We start from the raw sequence: 23764 nt of genomic DNA, 5'->3' as shown, positions 1-23764 counted from the left end.
TAACCTGTTGGATGTGGAGCACGTGTTCTTGGGTGGAGCGGGAGAAGATGAGGATGTCATCGAGGTAGACGAAGACGAACCGGTTCATCATGTCGAGGAACAACATTAACCAGAGTCTGGAACACAGCATGCGTGTTGGTAAGGCCAAATGGCATGACCAGATACTCGTAGTGACCGCTGGCCATGTTGAAGGCAGTCTGTACATGCATAGGCTACATACACTGTATGACATCCGCCAGCTCAAAGCCAAACAGTGAGACAAAGCCTGTGTCCAAAATGGCACCCAAACTCCCCCTACGGGCCCTTCTCGAAAGTAGTGCACTATATAGGGAATAGGGTGCCATTTGTATACCAGTTCTCTTCAGGTGGCATTGAGGAAGAGGCGTAAATGCTATCAAGACCAAATAAAAAAATAAAAAAACATGAATGTTCACCGCACAAACGGCACAATTTATTTAATTATTTGCTAATTGAGACAGCCAGCATTGAGTCACTTCTTATGATACATTGCATTATTGAGGTTGTTGTCGTGTCTGTGTGTGCATTAATCACTTTTGAGCTGTTGCTGTATTCAGCTATTTTCGGTGTGATTACAAAAGGCTTTCCCCCTGTCAAGATGTACTCTATAAGGTGACTTCATAGTTAAGAGTTCTTATGTTCAGTGGTGGAGAAGTACCCAATTGTCATACTTGAGTAAAAGTATAAATACCTTAATAGAAAGTAAAAGTAAGCCACCCAGTAAAATACTACTCGAGTAAAAGTCTAAAAGTATTTGGTTCTAAATATCCAATATTTCTGGAGTTGTAGTGGGAGGACAACACACCATATCATCGGTTGGGGATTGGGGGTGACCAGTGAGATATACCTGCTGGAGCGCGTGCTACGGGTGGGTGTTGCCATCGTGACTTGTGAGCTGAGATAAGCTTTACCTAGCATAGACTAGGTGACCTGGAGACAGTGGGTCTGGCGACGAATATGTTGGGGCTTTGGTAACAAAACGGATGGCACTGTGATAGACTGCATCCAGTTTGCAGAGTAGAGTATTGGAAGCTATTTTGTAGATGACATCGCCGAAGTCAAGGATCGGTAGGATAGTCAGTTTTACTATGCTAAGTTTGGCGGCGTGAGTGAAGGAGACTTTGAAAGCCAATTCTAGATTTGATTTTGGATTGGAGATGTTTAATATGAGTCTGGAAGGAGAGTTTACAGTCTAGCCAGACACCTAGGTATTTGTAGTTGTCCACATATTCTAAGTCAGAACTGTCCAGGGTAGTGATGCTAGTCGGGCGCGCGAACGGGCAGCGAACGGCTGAAAAGCATGCATTTGGTTTTACTAGCGTTTAAGAGCAGTTGGAGGCCAAGGAAGGAGTGTTGTATAGCATTGAAGCTTGTTTGAAGGTTAGTTAACACAGTGTCCAAAGAAGAGCCATATGTTTACAGAATGGTGTCGTCTGCGTAGAAGTGGATCAGGGAATCCTCGCAGCAAGAGCGACAATTGATATATACAGAGAAAAGAGTTGGCCTGAGAATTGAACCCTGTGGTACCCCCATAGAGACTGCCAGAAGTCCGGACAACAGGCCCTCCAATTTGACACACTGAACTCTGTCTGCGATGTAGTTGGTGAACCAGGCGAGGCAGTCATTTGAGAAACCAAGGCTATTGAGTCTGCCGATAGGAATACGGGGATTGACAGAGTCGAAAGCCTTGGCCAGGTCGATGCCGGTTATGATATCGTTTAATACCTTGAGCGTGGCTGAGGTGCACCCGTGACCAGCTCTAAAGTAAATGTAATTACTAACATATACTTAAGTATCAAAAGTAAAAGTATAAATCAAATTCCTTCTATTAAGCAAAGCAGGTGGCAATATTTTCTTGTTTTTAAAATGTATGGATAGTCAGGGGCACACTCCAACACATAATTTACAAAAGATGCATTTGTGTTTAGGGATTCCGTTTGATCGGAGGCAGATGGGATGACCATGTGTTGTCTTGATAAGTGTAACATGTGCGCTGAGAATCGGTCAGCAAGTTTAGAAAGTGAGTGTTTTAATAAAAAAACACAACGTAATACAAGTCTGATAACGCGCAACGATGGTGACAGGTGTGTGCCATAACGAGCACCCTGGTGACCTAGAGGCCGGAGAGGGAGCACACAATAAGTGCATGAATTGGACCATTTTCCTGTCCTGATAAGCATTCCAAATAAGTACTTTTGTCTGTCAGGTAAACTGTATGGAGTAAAAAGGTCATTATTTTCTTTAGGAATGTAATGAAGTAAAAGTAAAAGTTGTTAAATAAATAGTAAAGTACAGATACCGCAAGCAGTACTTAAGTAGTTGTTTAAAGTATTTTTACTTAAGTACTTTACACCACTGGTAATGCTTGCTCCACAACAACTTCTAAATGAGAGGAAACACAAGCACCACAACCAATCAGTTTACGCAGAGAGGAAGAGGCAACGCAAGAGGGATAATTGCGCCCAAAATATGTTTTCTCCAGGCATTTGTTTTTTGCTCACCAAGGGAGAAGTTTTTGTATGGAGATCAATGAGAGTGTCAATTTTTGGTCCCCCAAAAATTGAATGGCTTATTTGCCAAGTGAGGCTTATTTGATCGAATAGAAGTTTGTGATGCTTAAGTTGTTACTAGTGTACTGGTATAAGTAGGACACGTAACATCCCAGCAAAAACCACTTTATATCGGCGTTGCGCCGGTTGTTCACATGAATATCTGCCCTCGCTTTGGCTAGAATGGTCCCAACTGATCTTGCCTCCTCCCGACTGCCTTCCATTTTTTAAATACCTTTTTGAAGACAATTATTTTCATTGTTAAATAGGCCACATGAATATCTGGTCAATAACATGGGTAATCTGTGGTTTGCGGCACTGAGCAAACACCCACTATTACAATGGCAACTAGTGTAGCCATATTAGAAAATGACTACAGTCTGAATTTACACAAATCCCATTTGGTCACTTGTAACATGCTGTTTGGACAGTCAGTAGTCGAAAGCGGATTTGAAAAACAAAACTGGTTTGAGCATTAAGGCCTGCAGTGTGAGAGGTGGCGCATTGTTGAGACCGAATCTGTAGTAAGTGTAGTTTTGAAGGATTGGGGGACTTCCCCTATGAGGGATATCAGTCTTAAGAAAGGTGGAATCAGGACACTTTTAATAACACTCGTGAAGTATTGTGTTCATTAAATAATTATATTGGACCTTCGCTCTAGTGGACCTGGCACATAGTTGTGCATCCCAAATGGCACCCAATTCCCTATCTAGTGCACTACTTTTGAACAGTGACCATGTGGCTCTGGTCAAAAGAAGTGCACTAGATATTGAATAGAGTGCCATTTGGGACACAGCCAGAGACTGATGTTCAAGAGCTCATAAGATCAGGGAAATGGTGCCCCTTGCACCATTCTATTAAATGGATGTTTCAAAGTGTTTTTATTTTTTCTTCAAGCAAGAGAAGGTTCTCTTCTGGGCTCTAAGCGTTTTTATTGAGGACCAATATGGCTTCAGTTTCCAATATTCTTTCTAGTTACATAATAAAGAAAGTCATGATTTGATGTATAACTTGGAAATATATGGCTATAAACGTATAATATTAATATGTGAAACAATTTAACTCAAACCTTGACATAAATGCATGAATAACTATGAAAATCTGTTGCTCCTCCTAAAATAATTAACAATGAGTTAGTTGAAGAGGTATAGCAAGATGTTGGATCTGTGTTTTGTGAATGTGTGTGTGTGTGTGTGTGTGTGCCTGTCTTCAGTTGTGATGTGTCTGTCTGTGCACATGTGTCTGTGTGTGTGTCAGTTCCGATGTGTCTGTGTGTGCACATGTGTGTATGCGCATCTGTGTGTCCATGTCCGTGTCTGTCTCATGAGTGTTTTCCTCCCCAGCTGCCAGCCTCCCCACATGCTCTTTTCATTACTGCGATGGAAATCTGGTGAAGAGAGGAAGATTATAGACTAAGGGATATGAGGTCTCTCTAATAAATAGGTTCCTATTTTTTGCGGGGTCTCGATATGAGATTATCCCTTTACTCTGAGAATTCAGGGGCTAAGAGAAAAGCTTTAGCCCCCCACTGTGTTCCCCACCGCTTTCCATAGAAAGGGGTAAGCATATTGGATTGGAGTGGGGAGTGAGGTTATTACTGTGCGGATGGATGCATATCCTCCATCTCACTCTCTCACCTGTCATTGGATTAGAGTGGGAGTCAGCTCTCACCATTGACCTTTGACCCAGCACTCCATCGGGTAGATTCATGACGAGTATTAGTGAAGAGGGGGATATATTCGGTGAGGAAATGTTCTGAGTGTTGCAGAAAATAAATGTAATGAATAAAACTGTCATGCTGTCCAATTCGGCATTATTGTCATACAGCATTTGTACAATGCGTTTATATCTGAATGTTCTGTAATGTTGCACCCTTCTGAATAGACCAGCGGTTCTAAATGAATACTTATGCATAACGTCTCAGAGCGAAATGTCATGAAAAGAGCTGATATGATGCCAAATTCTAAGTCATATATGTTCTAGACAATGCATTTCTATCTGAATGTTCTATGACATTGCACCCTGAACATGCCAGTGAATCTAAATAAAAAATTGTGACTATCCAGGTAATATGTGTTTGTTAGTCCAGTAAGTGGGGGTTTGGACTTAGCTTGTAGTTTGAATCTGATCAAGCAGCTCTATTCTATTAAGTAAAATGTGCACTTTCATCTCGGTATATAGAATATGTAACGATATGCGCTGAGAGTCAGGAAGCAAGTTCAGGCAGTGAGTGTTTTAATAAATAAACACAACATAAAACAAAACAAGAAACATTAACAACGCACAGTCCAGAAACAGAAACAATAATGCCTGAGGAAGGAACCAAAGGGAGTGACATATATAGGGAAGGTAATCAGGGAGGTGATGGAGTCCAGGTGAGTCTGATGACGGCCAGGTGCGCTTAATGATGGTGACAGGTGTGCCCCATAACAAGCAGCTTGGTGACATAGAGGCCGGAGAGGGACCACACGTGACAGAATAACTAACTATCTTCAAAGTAATGACTCAATGTCGGTTGTTAGACGAAAGCTTATTTTTAGTAATAATACTTGTTCACGTTATATTTTACCACTTCAGATTCTACAAAACAATTAAAGAAAGTTGCTAGCGAAAGCCAGGGTAATCACTTGTCACTTGTACATAACTGGCATTCTTTGTTTTTTTAACTTCCTATAGCAAGGCATTCTGGTACTAACTGACAATAGCGTAATCCAATACTAAACAATACAACATAAATATGTACATAGTTCTCTCAATTTCCATCACTCTTACATATGTAAATAGATACAGCTCAATGGATTAACTGTAAACATTAACTCTGTAACCCATTAAAGTTACAACATCTTCCCCCCAATGAACCACTGTGTTCATCTAAATCTCTAAGCAGTATATCAACTGAATAGGCCTTCTCAACAAGTCCATGAGGCAGTACAAACTGAACATGACCTAACTAGGCCATCTCAGCCTGGAAACAGTTCCTCAATCTTTCCTAGTTTCCAGGTTAGTCTGGGTGTGTTATCTTATCTGATGAGTGCAACGTCACCCACTTTCAGTGGGGTGGGCTGTGGTGTGTCACAGCGGTGTGCTGACTATAGATCCAGTAAGTAGACTCTTTGCCAGCTGTTCCAGAAGCTGGTCACAAGTCTCTGCCTGTACTTCCATCTGGGTGTCATTTCCTCCTTGTTTAGCGTTGGGTACTGAGTGTCAGCTGGAAATGGCTTGGGCGGCAAAGAGGTTAGTCTTTTACCCACCAGGAAGTGTGCTGGTGTCAGGGGTTATGGTTCATCCACTTCATTGTGCACAAAGGTCAGAGGCCTAGAATTTAGGATAGCATCAACCTCTGTCAGAACTTTGCTTAAATCTCATCAAAGTTGAGTGAAGCTCTCCCAAGAACCTTTCTCAGGCATGTTTTCACTGACCTGATGAGTATTTCCCAGCATTGGCTATGAATCTCTCTATCCAGGCGGTCACTCAGCACTTTTTTCAGTTTTCTGTACCTTTCAAGCTCCAACACGGGTCCAGTGATGTCTGTGCTGTTTGCTGCGAGCGGTACAGTGACCTGGCAACTGGGATTTTGTTCTGTATTCACCTCTTCTGGAACCTTGTTATCATCAGTCTCCTCTGACTCCCACATTTCCTGGAACATGTACTTGATCTTGATTGTGAAGGGGGTCATGAAGCCAAGAGGGTTGAAGATGAGTGCAGACGACTGCAAAACACTTCACGTTGTGTTTTTCTTTTGCTTTAGAATGGTCAGTAACACAAAGTCATCTGTTCCCAGTCTCCACACTAAACCTAAAACTTTCAGCACTACCCCTTGTATTCCTAGCACCAACGGGTGGTCAGTTGCCATAATCTCCTCCAATTTGGTTTCAGTTCAGGAGAATTGGTCATCCACAGGTCCGTGCCGACAGCATTCACTTTGTAGTTGTCACAAGGTCAGCCTCTTCAACATCGCGTGAACTTGCAATGAAGTCATCTACATAGAGTGACTCTCTCAATGTCTCTACAACTTCTGGTTGTTCTGTTTTATATTGTTTCAGGTGCTTCCTGATTGTAGCTGCAAGCAAGAATGTACTTGGGGAAGCTCCAAATACCACTCTGTTCATCCTCGGCACACACAGTTCCTTTTTATTTTCTCTCCTTGTTGGGCCTGTGAGCCACAGGAATCTCACAGCGTCTCAGTCTCTCTCTGCTAGGGATATCTCTAGGAAAGTCTTCTTGATGTCTGCCATGAATGCGATCTCATGTAGTCTGAACGCTGAGCAGATCCGGATTCGGGTTAGGTTCTGTGAGTAGTGATGGACAGCCATCTTCATAGGACGAGGCCTAAAAAACCACTCTCAGTGTTGTCGTCACGTTGTCTTCTCTGAGTACTGCATGGTGAGGTAAGTAGTATTTCATGTTGTCTGTGGTTGATGCGTTGTCCTTGGGCATGTCCTCTCCCATATCCTGTTGTAAGTAGTCCTTTATTACTTCATTGTATCTGCTGTACAACGTCGCATCCTTCTTCAGTCTTTTCTTCAGTCCTTCAAACCATTTCTTAGCAATTCTGCAGTTGTCTTGGATTTCTGGCATTTCTCGTTTCCATGGCAACTCCGCATGGTATCGTCCATCTTTGAAGGTGGTTGTTCTCTTGAACCTCTGTAGAGCCTAATTTTCCTCTTTGTTTTGTGTTTTCTCACTTGTGATACCCAGAGACTCAAGCTCCCAGAATGCATGCAGTTGTTTGGAGACTAGTGTGTCTTCATCATGTCAGGTGAACATGCATGTTGCCTCAGCGACACTTGACATGGACACTGGTTCCTGCAACAACCATTCAAAGGTGCTCTCTAAAGCTACCAGTATCTCTGTCAGTCGCTCCACTCGGCCTGATACTATCTGCCGGTAGTAGTCTGCTCCTTTCAGGACAGAAAGTTCAATATCATTGTCATCTCCCGGAAAGTTTGCGATCTGCAGTCCCTTTCTATAAAGCTAATGTTGAATCTGCTCACTAGGAACCTTCATCACAGCTGTGCACACTTGTGAGGTTTCAATTGCCTCTATTTCAATTCTCTGCTGTTTGTCCCAGACATTCTCCAAGATGAGTTTCACTGTGTTGCATTGGGACGTTGCTGGAGCAGAGGAGCCAAACGTGTGAAGAGTGAGTGCCTCTTGTCTATAGCTTCAGGCCCTTCAGAAGGTGTTCATGTATGAAACTTCTGACTGCCTCCATCTAAAAAGCAACAAGCTATCTTCCTGCCCGATGGGCCTTCTTACCCATGCCTTTGTCGTTTATAGCAACACAGTGTTCTGTTAATCTGGTTTCATCTTCACTGAATGGGGAATAACTGAGGAAACATCATCATCTGCAGAAACAGTAGGATCTCGCATCGCACTCCTCTTACCGGTACACACAGCAATTTGATGTCTGCTTCCACATGTTGCACATGACATGTCTTTGACTTTACAAAATTTTGCTATGTGTTTCTGTCCTAAACATACAAAGTATCTTTCCATTTTCTTTCATTTCTCTTTGCGTGCAGAAATATTGTGGTCAGGGCAGTTTTCTGATTTGTGTTCTGCACTGTCACAGAATAGACAGTGTTGTGCCGCAGCAGATGGCATGTTGGGTCTTTCTGTTTTCATTTCATCGGAGGAGCATGACTTGTTCCATGGTTTGCTCTCTTTCTGTTTGTTTCATGATCTTGTCATTTGTAGTGCTCGCTCCCTGCTCTGAACCTCCTTCTGTAGGAAACTGATGATCTCAGACATTTTCCATTCATCATCTACTCCCCTCTGACGAATATAGTCAAGAGCTATGTCCTCTGGAATCATCTGCAGTAAGATTGGGCGTAGTAGACTTCCATAGGTTTCTGACACTACACCCAGCGATTCCAAGCTCCTAACCTGAATTTCACATTCATCATATAGCTGCCTCAAGGCACTTAGGTCAGAGGATATCTTCACGGGAGTGAGATTCAGCAGCTTTGACATGTGAGCACTAATCACAAGATCTTTCCTTCCAAATCTGCTCTTGAGCAGAGCGATTGCATCATCATAGTTACTGCCTGTTAACATCAGTCCTGCTACTGCCTTTGCAGCTGGTCCAGTGAGATACGTTTCCCGGTAGGTAAACTTCTCTTTATTGCACAGTGAATCATTTTGTGAATAGCAGTCTGATACTGGCTCCAAAACTCTTGCCACATACTGACATCTCCATAGAATTTCTCAACTTTTACTGATTTTCTCTGACACCATTATTGTTTTTTGTTTTTTTAAATGTTTTACCTTTTGACTCTTGTTATTCCTGGAAGCATGGCAAATGTGAACATACACAATGTTCCCCCTCCATACACAAAATATATCTGTAATGGTGGTATGCATAGGGCATTCATCAGAGGGATGAATAACGCCTTCATGAAACAAGTCAGGACCGTATTGCAGTATCATTCATAACAACCTCCATAGTATGTCCTACATTTTATTCATACCAACAAGTATTTTATTTATTTTTTACCCCATTTGTCATCGCTACAACTCCCATACAGGCTCGGGAGAGACGAAGGTTGAAAGTCATATGTCTTCGAATACACCACCCTACCAAGCCGCACTGCTTCTTAACACAGCACACATCCAACCGGAAGCCAGCCACACCAATGTGTTGGAGGAAACACTGTGCACCTGACAACCTTGGTTAGCGTGCACTGTGCCCGGCCTGCCACGGGAGTCTCTGGTGCGCGATGAGACAAGGATATCCCTACCGGCCAAGCCCTCCCTAGCCCGGACGACGCTATGCCAATTGTGCGTCGCATCCACGGACCTCCCAGTCAAGGGCCGTTTACGACAGAGCCTGGGCGCGAACCCAGAGTCTCTGGTGGCACAGCTGGCGCTGCAGTACAGCGCCTTTAACCACTGCGCCACCCGGGAGGCCCTTGGCATACCATCAAGTATTAACACACTTTCTCTATGCACTACTATACTCCACAGCAAACAAGTTCTGCCCACTAGGGATGTGTGACTCCATGGCCTGACTGAAAAGCCGTCCACAGCCATTCTTTCCACCTTAAGTCCGACGGCTAGGTCTGTGTGTGTTCTGTCAAAACGACAACTTTGATGATTAATGTCCCTTTGGACTTACCAGTTTTTTCCTCCTTTGTCTGCTCTACAGTATTTTGTTCCACTCTTCCCAGCTTTGCCCTCTGTATTTCCAATGTGTTGAGCTGCTATCGATCTCTGTCTGGTGTTCTGGAGTTTTTTTGCCCTCTTCGATGTTCTCGCCATGCTGTATTTCAGGTCATTCTACTCTTTTTTTTAAAGGACAGCTATGAAACAAGAAAACTTGACTTTGTGCTAGTTTTGGTAGCTTGTCACTTGGCATGGCTGTCACAATGTCTGCCGTGAAACTTGTCTTAGCATGCAATTAATTTGCAATTAGCCTCTACGGGACCCCTCATTTCAAAGATGATGGAAAAAATTTTTTTTTTACGAATGTATTATCTTTTACCAGATCTCATGTGTTATATATGCATATCCTTTCTTCAGGTCCTGAGCTACAGGCAGTTAGATTTGGATATGTCATTTTAGGCAAAAATAGAAAAAGAAGGTGTGATCCTTAAGAGGTTGCTGCTACTAAAGTACTACAAATGTTAATACAATTATGTTATTAGTTGTACTACAAAGGTTTAGGAGCAACTTAATTTAAAGTATTCCCGACTCTAAGGAGAGTATAACTATAAAGCGACCAAGAGGACACAAATCTATTCTAAATGAATGCCTGTTAAAGTGACTAAATGAGATGCACACATTCTTTCCGTCTGTCTCTAGATCAATATAAATAAGAGGTAGAGGTGTCATTTAATAGAGCTTGCTTTCCAAATCAATACAGATAGATCCAATGAGTCAACTGTATCTTCGAAGCTCTTTCAGATACCACGCATTTGCATTTTAGTCATTTAGCGTACACTCTTATCCAGAGCAACTTACAGTACAGGAGCAATTAGGGTTAAGTGCCTTGCTCAAGGGAACATCGACAGGCTGCTATTTAGTTGTCCACACAGTCAAATTGTGAAGTGAGCCCACTGCTACAATATTACCTTCTGAAAAATGATATTGATTTAGCCCGAAGCCATCTAAAAGCGTGTCTAGTTGTTTGGGTACTCCTGGAGAGGTAGTTGTAATGGAGTCGTTAATGAATGTGGTTAAAGATTGACACAGAGCTAAAGATATAAGCTACAGCTAATGTCTACACAGCTCTGGGTTTAGAGTAGAACTTGCCTGGAAGGCAGATCTGTGTGTGTATGTGTGTGTGCGTGAATCTGTGTGTTATCACTATCAGTGTGTCCACTCGCATGTGTGAGAAGTCAAAACGGAACAAGAACTAGCTACTGGCAATGTACACACTAACACCTTCCTCTCCTCCTCTTCTCCTGAGTTCCCCTGCTCTCTGGCTGTCGGTCAACTAGCCAACATCCTAACAACAACGTAGACAACTCACTGGATGCATATTTAAAAAATGACAAACTCACACCTTTTCCACTCTTCTCACCCTCCTCTCCCCTCAGCTCCCCCTGCTCTACGGCTGTCGGTCAACGAGACCTTGGTGGTGGACCCCGGGAAAGACGTGACCCTGTCGTGTGAGGTGACTGCCGGATTCCCTAAGCCCACTGTCACCTGGTCGCGCTACCCCAACCCATTGCCGAGAAACTCGTTGGTAAGGAATGGGACTCTGACACTGCGCTCGGTCACGCCCGCCGACTCAGGCTTCTACAACTGCACAGCAGTCAACAACGTGGGGAACCCGGCCAAGAGGAACGTCAACCTCCTCGTCCGAAGTGAGTGTGTGTGTGTCTATTTGATATACAGTCAGAGATGGAAGAGAAAGGGGGACATCTGGCTTTCCAATTTTTTCTGATCTGGGCGGGGCCACTCTGGTCTACTTATTGCCACATAGCGAGACATCTCACTGGCAAATATTTCTGCTCAGGGCAAGTGGGGCGAGTGGGGAGGGAACAATAAGTAGACTAGAGCCAGCTGTTCTCTCACGTGAGCATGCCAGATATTATGGAGGAACCGTGAGCTCATGCGAGAAAGGGAACGCCCACTTACACAGACAGGAACCTTGAAAAAAGGTTGTTCGTCTGAGATATACACCATCTTTGGTGCAGTCATTGATAGTCACACTCAAAATTACTGGCACCATTGATATATTTTATGCAAACATTTTTTTATAATATTTGTATTTGTTTTCTTTAAAAGATAGGTATCAAAATGATTTCCACCCCAAAAGATCCTTATAAATAAAATCAAACTAAATTAAATCTGCATTAACATTCTACTTGAAAACAAAAGTTAATCTAATTTTAAGGAACTATATTGTGGCCTTCCATGGCTTCCTGTTTCACTTGGGTATAAAAATTAGGTAATATTCATGTAAAATAACTCACAAACGAAAAGAGACAAATGGTTGATGTAGTCATTGCATGCTATGAATTTAGGACCAAATACTTCACTTTGCACTACTTTAATACACATAGAAGTGAATTTGTCCCAAAAAGTGATGGAATTTCAAAACAGTTTATGAAATTACCCTCAAATTAAAGCTGACATTCTGCACTTTACCCTCATAGTAATTATATATTTTCAAATCCAAAGTGCTGGACTACAGAGCAAAAACAACACAATGTGTGTCAGTGTCCCAATACTTTTGGAGCTCACTGTAATATGAAATTTGTTAAGGCACGCCATACTGAGACAGCTTCTCAGAAAACCAAGAGTAGGCTTATTTCTCATGTTACTCACTGCCCAGTGACCTCGCTGAGGCAAGATGAACTTGCCATCTTGGTAAATTAAAAATAAGCTACTCATCTAATGCTGTGCCGTAAATCACCACATGGTAAACTGAAACGTCAGTACTTTTTCGATACTAGAACACGAAAAAAAGGTTAGGTACTAGAATTTTTGTTACTTTCGGTACTTCTGTCAAATGTGTCATGTGTCTCACGTCATATATGGATTGATAGGATCGAGTGTGTCATTCTAAATCTTCAATGGGGCAGTAGTAAGACAGCCAGGCTACTTGTGCATGCAGCTGACACAGCGCAAGCCACTTTTGAGAAGCAAGCGAGAGGATAGAGAAAATGCCGACAGCATGGCTTCTTCTAACGAAGTGAACTATGGGAATACAAGTAAGAAAAAGGTGTTACTTTATGCAAGGGGTTTTTAGTTCCAAAACAACATAAAAAAAAGTATTTCACCCATGACATTTGCATTGTACGTTATTCTACTAGCAACTAAATTCTAATACATTTTGCGAGTGAGCATTATAATTATAGTGTGATTACAAACCAAAAGTCATATATTTAGACTACTTCGCATTTGTCAGGGCTGTACTTGCTAGCAGTAACCACTAGACACCTAGCAGCCCCGGACAGAGGATTGGGAAATGTGAAATGGGAATTGTAGTATGCTGTCTAAAAACCAATTGTATTTATATGGTGTGTAGACCATTGTAATATAGAAGCTTCAAAAAAGGAGCTTCAGAGTGTTCTTTAAGTTTTCGAACTAAACTATTCAGTTAATACATTAAATGGTTAAGCTGTAATGAATAATGAATCCTATGTCTAATGAATGTCATTTGACCCAATATTTTGGCCGTAGATGAGCAAATTAACCCCACATTTTAAAATAGTTAAGATGCAATTGTACAATTATTTTGTATGATCGGATGTGTCAGATATGGTTTTGCACAAGGAAGGGTTAGGATGTTCTTCTGTAATTAAATATATTGTTTTATTTTGTTAAATAAATGTAATATACTGTAGAATAGAATATATTATATTTGTTATTTTAGTTGTCCTACCAGTTATCAACACATTGTTTAAAAAACCTAGTAGTTATTCTGACTTTTGTTAATATGTATCATTTTAGTATCGAGTATTGTGATACTAAGGGCTCTATTGTACACCATTGCTTTAGCGTGAAACTACAACTTGTACAACTGAGAGAGGAAACATACTCTTTGATATGCAAGTTGGTCGTTGCTCTGTAGGCCATGAAGAATAGGTAGTCAGGTGGATTCCTGAGCAGACTACAAACCGAAGAGTCCTGAGACAAGATGAACTGAAAGCCTGCCATCGGGCCATTGATAAGGAAGGTTGCATTTGCCAGACAGATGTGGAATAGAAAAGCATACCTGGTTATATAAACAGAACACATTATACAGAGAGAAGAGCAGACATCAGACTGGTTCACAGCAGCACAGCCCAGCCATAACATACATTATCATCAAAAAGCATAAAACTACATACAATATACTAACAAAACCCCAAAACAGCAACCAATGGTGGCTACGTATAGCATATTCACAGTACAGCTGATAGCCCTAACCTTAACCCAAAACCATTTTCCTCAAATTTCAAGTTCTCACCCTGGACCTTAGTGGGGAAGCTGACCCTATATTGTGGTGCAATGACCAAACAAGGCTAGCTATAGCTTCCAGCTGTGTTGGATGGCTGTTGATACTAGCATTACCTAGCATGCTGATGGCTTGTTAAACACCATATGGTGATCAGCAGTTGGCAATCAAGCGTTTTATCACCTTTAATGAAACGTTCTGTTTGAGAGAGCTTATTCGAGACAACTCTGATTAGAAGCGTCCCAGTAATAATGTCAGCCAGCGACAGACACCATCCAATTAGCACAAGATATCATGCTGCTCTCCTGCTGAACGGTGCACATAGCGGACCAAAGCATTTTGCCAACATGATAGTGTCAGATATGAGCTACGCTCAGCTACTGTGCAGAAAGCTCATGACCCACAGCATTATAAAATGACTATAGCAGAGTGAGCGGTTTGTAGACACTTTGCATACACACAATGTACAAGCATGAATGATATGCACGCGTAACTAGACTTACTACTATCCTTACATATAGGACACCTAAGATATTGCCTAACCTAGATGTTTTATGTGCATGACAGCTATGGATGACTGTAAAACTATGGTTGAGCTACAGGGTTTGTGTGCAAACACATGTTTACAACAATAGAATAAAGCACACTACAAGCAAGTGCCCAGACATCCAAAGTGTTTTGGGAGGCTCAGGCCAGGCATTGATGGGGCAATAGTGAAACAACAAAGCATTAGGAAATATAGCACGACAATCTCAACGTGTGCTCTGCCAGCGATACAAGCATCATGCCAATAATGTGCAAATGATACAGGGACATAAGCTAAATCATGAATTAACATGAGCATTCACCTTGGCAGTAAGAGTTGCAGGGTGATTACCACGGCAGTAGCAGTTGCAGCACAACACATGATAGTTCCCGTGATTAAAAATACATAAAAAATGATGGCCCTCTCTACATACCCTTTGGAGCTCCTACCTGACTCTACTGGAAGAAGATAGACACGGAATATACCAAACATTAGGATCATCTTCCTAATATTTAGTCGTGCCCTAAGAATAGCCTCAATTTGTCGGGGCATGGACTCCACAAGGTGTCAAAAGCGTTACACAGGGATGCTGGCCCATGTTGACTCCAATGCTTCCCACATTTGTGTCAAGTTGGCTGGATGTCCTCGGGGGGGGGGCGGCATTTTTTATACACACATGAAATTGAGCATGAAAAACCCAGCAGTGTTGCAGTTCTTGACACCAACCGGTGCGCCTGGTACTACTACCATACCCTGGATTTTCTTGCCTATTCACCCTCTGGCACCCGTACACAATTCATATCTCGATTGTCTCAAGGCTTAACAATCTTTAACCTGCCTCCTCCCCTTCATCTACACTGATTAAAGTGGATTCAACAGGGGATATGAATTCAACAGGGGATTATAGCTTTTACATGGATTCATCTGGTCAGTCTGTCATGGAAAGAGCAGGTGTTCTTAATATTTTGTATACTCAGTATAGTTTAACACAATGATTTAGACAGTTTGTAAGACATAATTTATTCCAATATGCAAGCAGATTAATAAATAGCAGAAGGTAATATGTGACAAGAATGAAGCAATCATAAAATTAGTGTAAGAGTATACATAGAGAAACATAGAGAATGCATTACGACAAAAAATGGGAAGGGAAGTTCAGAGTCCAGTGTTGTGATCTGTCTGGTTGCTAGCTGAAATACCCCACAAATTGCAAAAGGAATGGACAGAATGGGGAAAAAGGAAGGTAATTAACATTTCATCCACCCAAAGTCCATCATTCTCTAGGAAAGCACAACACAGGTTCATGTCCCAACTGTCCAGCTGCAGAAACCACAGATGATGTCCTCCTTCACTGTCATGCATACTAACATCAAAGGCAGACACTCAGAAGAAAATCACATCCATGGGAATAAACTTCAACCTCCCCAGTTTACTCAAAGCCCGTCCAGAACAAACTGAAATACACTCAGCACACATTTATTTCCTCCACTCATATAGACTAGAGAACAGAATTTAGAACATGTCCATAGTCTCCAGGGAAATCCAGCCCGGTAGGTGGCGGTAATGCACCTAATATTGGTCTGTACACCACCATTATAATCCAAAGAAGAAGAGAAGTTAGTGGAAGCACATGACATGGAAATATAATTGTATTGAAGTTATATGAAGAACATACAAGTCAAGAGAATGCCTGATTATTCATGTAACACGTTTACATTGTTATACTAGCATACAATACAATAGCAAATTACTGGAATCATTTTTACTAGAATAAACAGATGGACTGACAGAGGGACTAATTATGTAAAATGTATGACACATAAGTAAAAACATGGATAAAACGTAAAGCCTAAACCCACTGGGCACACACTGGTTGAATCAACGTTGTTTCCAGGTCATTTCAATTAAATGACATTGAATCAATGTGGAATAGATGTTGAATTGATATCTGTGCCCAGTGGGAACCTACTTCTGCAGATAATGATGCTATAAACTAACAATGTGACTAAAATAAAATCATTGAATTAAGATGTTAAATGTATTGCTAGTAGTGTTACAGCTGTCTTGTGAGCTGTGCAACACACGAGGCTACTAGGCTAGGCTACTATCGATATTAAAGGGATAATCTACTCAAACTACTAATTAATATGATTAACAGTGTTAAACCATGTTAAAACCCCCTAGAGTTGATGTCCGCGCCCCCACTGAAAATAGTTAGCATAATAAAAAATCCCCATAAAAATATGTCTGTTTAAACTAGAGATACTGTATCTTTGCATGGGATGCATCTTAGTCCACCCCATCCGCTGATGTCGGCCTTCTGCATCTGTGGTGGAAAGTGGCAGAGCTACAGCAGTGTTTGTCAGACTATGAGACATTGCGAAAATCGGTCTTCTCACGGAAATGTCTGTAAGCATCCGAACGGTTTGGCCTTTACCCCGCTATGGAAGGATGAGACTCACACGATGGTGTTCTCCGTTTTGCTCTACAATCCCCACTACAGTCACAGGACTCGTCTGAAGTCGGTACCGCCGATCTGTCAACTTCTGTGGTTGGATTAAGGAGAATGTTATCTTTAAAATGGTGTCTAATACTTGTATGTTTGAGAAATTTGAATTATGAGATTTCTCTTGATTGAATTTGACGCCCTGCAATTTCATTGGCTGTTGGCGAGGGGTTCCGCTAGCGCAACGGGGTTCCAGTCCTAGACAGGTTAAAGTAATGATGGACAGTCGTTTCTCTTTGCTTATTTGAGTTGTTCTTGCCATAATATGGACTTGTAAGCATGTGACAAATTTGATTTGATTTAATATTCAATGCTGTCTAATTTGAGTATAATGCAGCCTGCTTCTTTTTATGTTTTCTGTCCTCAGATACAGAGATATGTGAAACTCTGTTTGCATATGACCCCTTTTTTTCAATTTTCGCCTAAAATTACATACCCAAATCTAACTGCCTGTAGCTCAGGCCCTGAAGCAAGGATATGCATATTCATGGTACCATTTGAAAGGAAAACTTTGAAGTTTGTGGAAATGTGAATTGAATGTAGGAGTACATAAAACAATAGACCTGGTAGAAGAAAATACAAAGAAAAAATAACTATTTTTTATTCTACCATCATCTTTGAAATGCAACAGAAAGGTCCCACATCTAGCCATTACTCTGGTTGTAATTCCGATGGTGTCCACATGATGGAAGCAAACGGATAACTTGAAGTATGAGCAAACTATATGACATTTAGTGTGAAGTCACCCAGGTAAATTTGGGCAAATCGTGAAGGAGACATTTACATTCACATTACATTTTTCTGCAAGAATATAGTCAAATCTGTACTTGGACTTTGACTTAGCTTTTCCAGTATTAGTAGCCATATTATAAGTTCAACATTTGCAAAAAACCCAGTTTTCATAACTTCATAACGCTCCATATTCTTATAATTTTTGTCCAAGAGGAAAAGACTTGCTGTCACACAAGGTTAAATTAACAATAATTTAAGCTTTTAGCCGATATAAGACACTTATATGTACCAACATTTTATTTTCTAAAATCTGCGATCGTGACACAAGGAGGTGCATGATTTATAACTGTCCCGTTGACGGAACGCCTATCCCTTATTAAAAGTCACACCATTTTTTTTAAACCAGATAGGCTAGTTGAGAACAAGTTTTCATTTACAACTGCGACCTGGCCAAGATAAACAAAGCAGTTCGACACATACAACAACACAGAGTTACACATGGAATAAACAAAACATACAGTCAATAATACATTAGAAAATGTCTATATACAGTGTGTGCAAATGAGGTAAGATAAGGAAGGTAAGGCAATCAATTGTCCATGGTGGTGAAGTAACTACAATATAACAACTAAACACTGGAGTGATAGGTGTGCAGAAGATGAATGTGCAAGTAGAGATAGTGGGGTGCAAAGGAGCAAGATAAATAAATACAGTATGGGGATGCGGTAATTGGATGGGTTATTTACAGATGGGCTATGTACAGGTGCAGTGATCTGTGAGCTCTGCTCTGACAGCTGGTGCCTAAAGCTAGTGAGTGATACTGTCTAATGAATACTCAGTGAGAAAAAGGTGTAGATTCACGCGCAGAGCTCTGCAGATTTATTAAGCCTTCGCAGAAAGCAGGATTTTTTTTGTCACATGCAGGCAATGGTCAAACACAGGGAGGCTGTCAAAATCAAACGATACTTCACAACCATACAAAACAGAAAAACTGAACTAAATAGGGGGCTTATGAGACCAGCTGAGAAACGAACAAAGGTGAAATCAATGAACAAAAATGGAAGACAGGGCTACGTTACAGAACACAAAGAAAAAGAACACAAGGTTGACTAGGAAAAGAAAAGCAGAACTAAGAAAATATCTAAGAAAAGCAGAATCTTACACTTTGCCTTGCCCTATTGAATAAAATGTATTTATATAGCCTAACTATTCTTACTTTATTTTACAATTTAAACACATTTAGCATAAACAATGTCATTGTGGTGGTAGTCTTGGGCAAACCATCTTTATTATCACAGTGGAACCTTCAAGTGCCACTCAGACCTTGTGGGAGAAAAGTATCTGGCATTGGTCTTGGTAGTAGTAGTTGTGTATATGTTTGAAGCTAAAGATCCCATCATCAACTGCTTCCAGACATGTCACCACCTAGATCACAAGGGTTGGATCTGCACTAAAAAATGTAATATCATACACAGTCTACTGGTGTTGTTTTAAATTGAGAACATGTACCTCAACAATATGTAAAAAATAAAAAAATAAAAAAATATATGTAAGTTACATGCTGACCAGACCGGACATGTCGCATGCTTGAGTGTTGCAAGATAAATTTAGAAATCTATGTTATTCAATTATTGCACCCACACTGCTCGCGCACGCCATCGAGCGTCTGCGTTGCCAACGGCTAAAATAGAAGTCATTCCTATTTCTGATACAGATTGCGCTGCAAGTCCTGCCTCTCCCATCTCCTCATTGGTTTATAGAAGCAGGTACCCACGTGCCATCTCCTCATTGGTTACACCAACATTGGTGATTGAAAGATGAACTGTTTTTCCGGTCATCGTGGTAATGCTATGCAAGTTTAGATGGCAGTCACCATATAAGTTCAAAGATGAAAAAGCCTGGAAGGAGGAGAGATGACTAGAAACGATTCGGTTGACAGTTTTATATGTGGATTAATTGTCAGAGTAGAGGACTTTGTGCATTTCAGGTAAAATAACAACTCAATGTTTATATCCCAGGACAAATTAGCTAGCAACAGCAAGCTAGTTAAATAGGACAAATTAGCTTGCATCTGCAAGATGGCTAGCTAAATTGCCATACATGTTTAAACGCTTTTCGACCTGTCCCCAAATTAATGTAATTGGTTCAGAGTTTGTTTTGATATTTTAACCTGCGTGTCGTAATCACGTTTGGTGTGGGGGGACAAAATTAATTTATGCACGATGGCTCACGATGGCGCACAATGTAGGCAGTGGTTCCCAACTCCAGTCCTCGAGGAACCCCATCAGTTCACATTTTTAGTGTAGCCCCATACAAGCACACTTGATTCAACTTGTCAACTAATCATCAGACCCTCAATGAGTTGAATCAGGTATGGTGGTCCGGAGCTACAACATCAATGTGTACTGTTGTCCATGGAGAATAAGAACACTTCCTCCCAGCTGACCACTGCTCTGAGGCTAGGAAAGACTGTCACCACCGATAAATCTACTATTATTGAGAATTTCAATAAGCATTTTTCTACAGCTTGCCAGGCTTTCCACCTGGCTACCCCTACCCCGGTCAACTGCCCGGCAAACCCCACAGCAACTCGCACAAGCCTCCCCATTTCTCCTTCACCCAAATCCAGATAGATGATGTTCTGAAAGAGCTGCAAAATCTGGACCCCTACAAATCAGCCGGGCTAGACAATCTGGACCCTCTCTTTCTAAAATGATCTGCCGAAATTGTTGCAACCCCTATTACTAGCCTGTTCAAACTCTCTTTTGTATCGTCTGAGATTCTCAAAGATTGGAAAGCTGACACGGTCATCCCCCTCTTCAAAGGTGGAGACACTCTAGACCCAAACTGCTACAGACCTCAGAGCTTGTGTATTTTCTGTATACCAGGGAGCTAGTTTCTTATGTTATTCGTTTTGGTTTTTAGGGGTATGACTGCATCTAGGGTATTGCACAAGGTTATATTGAGTTCCTCAGTTAGGTGGTTAACTGATTTTTGTACTCTGACGTCCTTGGGTAGGCGGATGGAGTCTGGAAGGGCATCTAGGAATCTTTGGGTTCTCCAAGAATTTATAGCATGACTTTTGATGATCCTTGGTTGGGGTCTGAGCAGATTATTTGTTGCGATTGCAAACGTAATAAAATGGTGGTCCAATAGTCCAGGATTATGAGGAAAAACATTAAGATCCACAACATTCGTTCCATGAGACAAAACTAGGTCCAGAGTATGACTGTGACAGTGAGTAGGTCCAGAGACATAATAAATGGTCCTTTTGTTAGATAACATCCTTCTTTATATCCCAAAAATGTCAGTTTATTTGGCGCGTTTGATTCAGAAATACGGCTGTTCCATCTCGCCCAACATGCCTACAAAGGAATCTAAAAAGTTACCTGTAAACTTGGTCCAAACATTTCAAACAACATTTCTAATCCAACCTCAGGTACCCTAATATGTAAATAATCAATACAATAAAAGACAGAATAAACTGTTTTCAATACCGGAGAAAAACAAAGAGGAGTGCGCACCCATTCAAGCCGACCAAAAGACTATAGTCCTTCTGAGTGACACTTAGAAAGAATACGAATACGAATACATTAAAAAGAAAACAACATTGAACAATTTCTTAAGACTGTTGACATCTAGTGGAAGCCATAGCAACTGCAATCTGGGTCCTAATAATTAGGCTTTCCCATAGAAAATCATTGGATACTCCAATTACCTCAACAACAACAAAAAATCCTGGATGGATTCTCCTCGGGGTTTTGCTTGCCAAATCAGTTATGTTATACTCACAGACATTATTTTAACAGTTTTAGAAACTTTAGAGTGTTTTCTATCCAATATTATGTGTATGCATATCCTAGCTTCTGGGCCTGAGTAACAGGCAGTTTACTTTGGGCACCTCAGTCATCCAAACTTCCGAATACCTCCCCCTAGCCTTAAAAGGTTTAACAAACTATAGCTTAGGCAAGTAGGTTAGGACATTTACTGTGCATGACACAAGTAATTTTTGCAACAATTGTTTACAGACAGATTATTTCACTTATAAATCACTGTATCACACAACATAATCTGAAAGGCCGCTCAGCAAGGAAGAAGCCACTACTCCAAAACACCATAAAAAGCCAGACTACGGTTTGCAACTGCACATGGGGACAAGATCGTATTTTTTGGAGAAATATCCTCTGGTTTGATGAAACAAAAATATAACTTTTTGGCTATAATGACCATCGTTATTTTTGGAGGGAAATGGGGGAGGCTTGCAAGCCAAAGAACTCCATCCCAACTGTGAAGCACGGGAGTGGCAGCATCACGTTGTGGGGGTGCTTTGCTGCAGGAGGGACTGGTGCACTTCACAAATGTATGGCATCATGAGGAAAGAAAATTATGTTGATATATTGTAGCAACATCTCGAGATATCAGTCAGGAAGTTAAAGCTTTCCAAATGGACAATGACCCCAAGCATACTTCCAAAGTTGTGGCAAAATGGCTTAAGGACAAAAAGTTAAGGTATGGGGGTGACCATCGCAAAGCCTTGACCTCAATCCCATAGAAAATATTTGAAAAAGCGTGTGCGGGCAAGGAGCCCTACAAACCTGACTCAGTTACACCAGCTCTGTCAGGAGGAATGGGCAATGCTACTAATTACTAATTGAGTGTATGTAAACTTCTGACCCACTGAGAATGTGATGAAAGAAATCAAAACTGAAATAAATAATTCTCTCTGCTATTATTCTGACATTTCACATTCTTAAAATAATGTGGTGATCCTAAATGACCTAAGACAGGGCATTGATACTAGAATTAAATGTGAGGAATTGTGAAATACAAAGACAGCGTAGTGTCATCATTTTGGCTGTTCTCAAAAGTGTGCTTCTGTCATACAAGTGTTGGTATTGCCAAAAGGGCAAACCACATTTTGAGAATTATGCTGATATCTTACCTGTACTATCCCTGTTTCCCCTACTGGCCAATATAGGCCTGTGACTAATTGTCGTGTTGCGTAAAAATCACATTTTGGAACAGTGAATGCATTCTGACATCACATGCATAAAAAAAACTCATGCTTGGGCAGCCGTTAGAGATATTTGGAACTCGCGTGTGAAAAGGTTAAGGGAAAGTTGGTTTATAACTGCTTAGTCCTGCAATGGTCACCTTTCTAGATCATTCTCCGTGGAACACAAAAGAGTCTAGGCAAGATGGCTGCCCCATGTGAGAGAAAATGTGATGTGCCTCTCGACACCTAGCTTACTCTCATGGGAGAACTGCAAGTCCGCCGGAGAGAAAAAGGCAGAGTCTCCCAATCTTGTAGACGCAGTCCCCGAACCCAAATGCTAAACCGGGAGGGTTCTGCTGGACAGACAAGTCACAAAGACAACTAAGACAAACCCTCAGTTCTGCAATACTGGTTGACCAAACCGAGTATCACCCAGGTTGGTGCACTGTCGAATGTAATAAAAAGGCCAAAACCAAACTAGTGAGGGGACAGCAGAGCATCCAGGTGGAGAGGCTAGCTAGCTCCAAGCTATTTAATAGCTGCGGGTATACTTCTGCGCTGATACACTCTAATATAGAACTCTTACTGAGCGAATGCAAATCTAATTTAAATGTATTGGTAACATACACATATTTAGCAAATGTTATTGCTGGTGTAGTGAAATGCTTGTGTTCCTAGCTCCAAAATTTCAGTAGTATCTAACAATTCACAACAATACACACAAATCTAAAAGTAAAAGAATGGAATTAAGAAATATATAAATATTAGATTGAGCATTGTCGGAGTAGCATTGAGTAAAATACAATGGAATAGAATACAGTATTTACATACTGTATGCGATGAGTAAAGCAGTATGTAAACATTATTTAAACATTGTTAAAGTGATTAGTGTTCCATTATTAAATTGGCCAGTCATTCCAAGCCTATATATATATATAGGGCAGCAGCCTCTAAGGTGCAGGGTTGCATAACCGGGTGGAAGCCGGCTTGTGATGGCTATTTAAAAGTCTGATGGCCTTGATATAGAAGCTGTTTTTCAGTC

At 41.2% G+C, this 23764-nt stretch overlaps 1 protein-coding gene across 1 annotated transcript in view; it reads left to right on the top strand.

The window, feature by feature from the left end:
* Positions 1–23764, top strand: part of LOC112263451 (MAM domain-containing glycosylphosphatidylinositol anchor protein 1) — a 408035-nt gene that overhangs the window by 247847 nt on the left and 136424 nt on the right. The window contains exon 7 of the mRNA XM_042330737.1: positions 11111–11380. Coding sequence (XP_042186671.1) covers positions 11111–11380 — 270 coding nt within the window. The remainder of the gene's footprint in view (positions 1–11110; positions 11381–23764) is intronic.

The sequence above is a fragment of the Oncorhynchus tshawytscha genome, linkage group LG12 (assembly GCF_018296145.1).
Source record: "Oncorhynchus tshawytscha isolate Ot180627B linkage group LG12, Otsh_v2.0, whole genome shotgun sequence".
In the NCBI taxonomy this organism is placed as follows: domain Eukaryota; kingdom Metazoa; phylum Chordata; class Actinopteri; order Salmoniformes; family Salmonidae; genus Oncorhynchus; species Oncorhynchus tshawytscha.
This window is presented reverse-complemented; position numbering and strand designations above follow the sequence as displayed.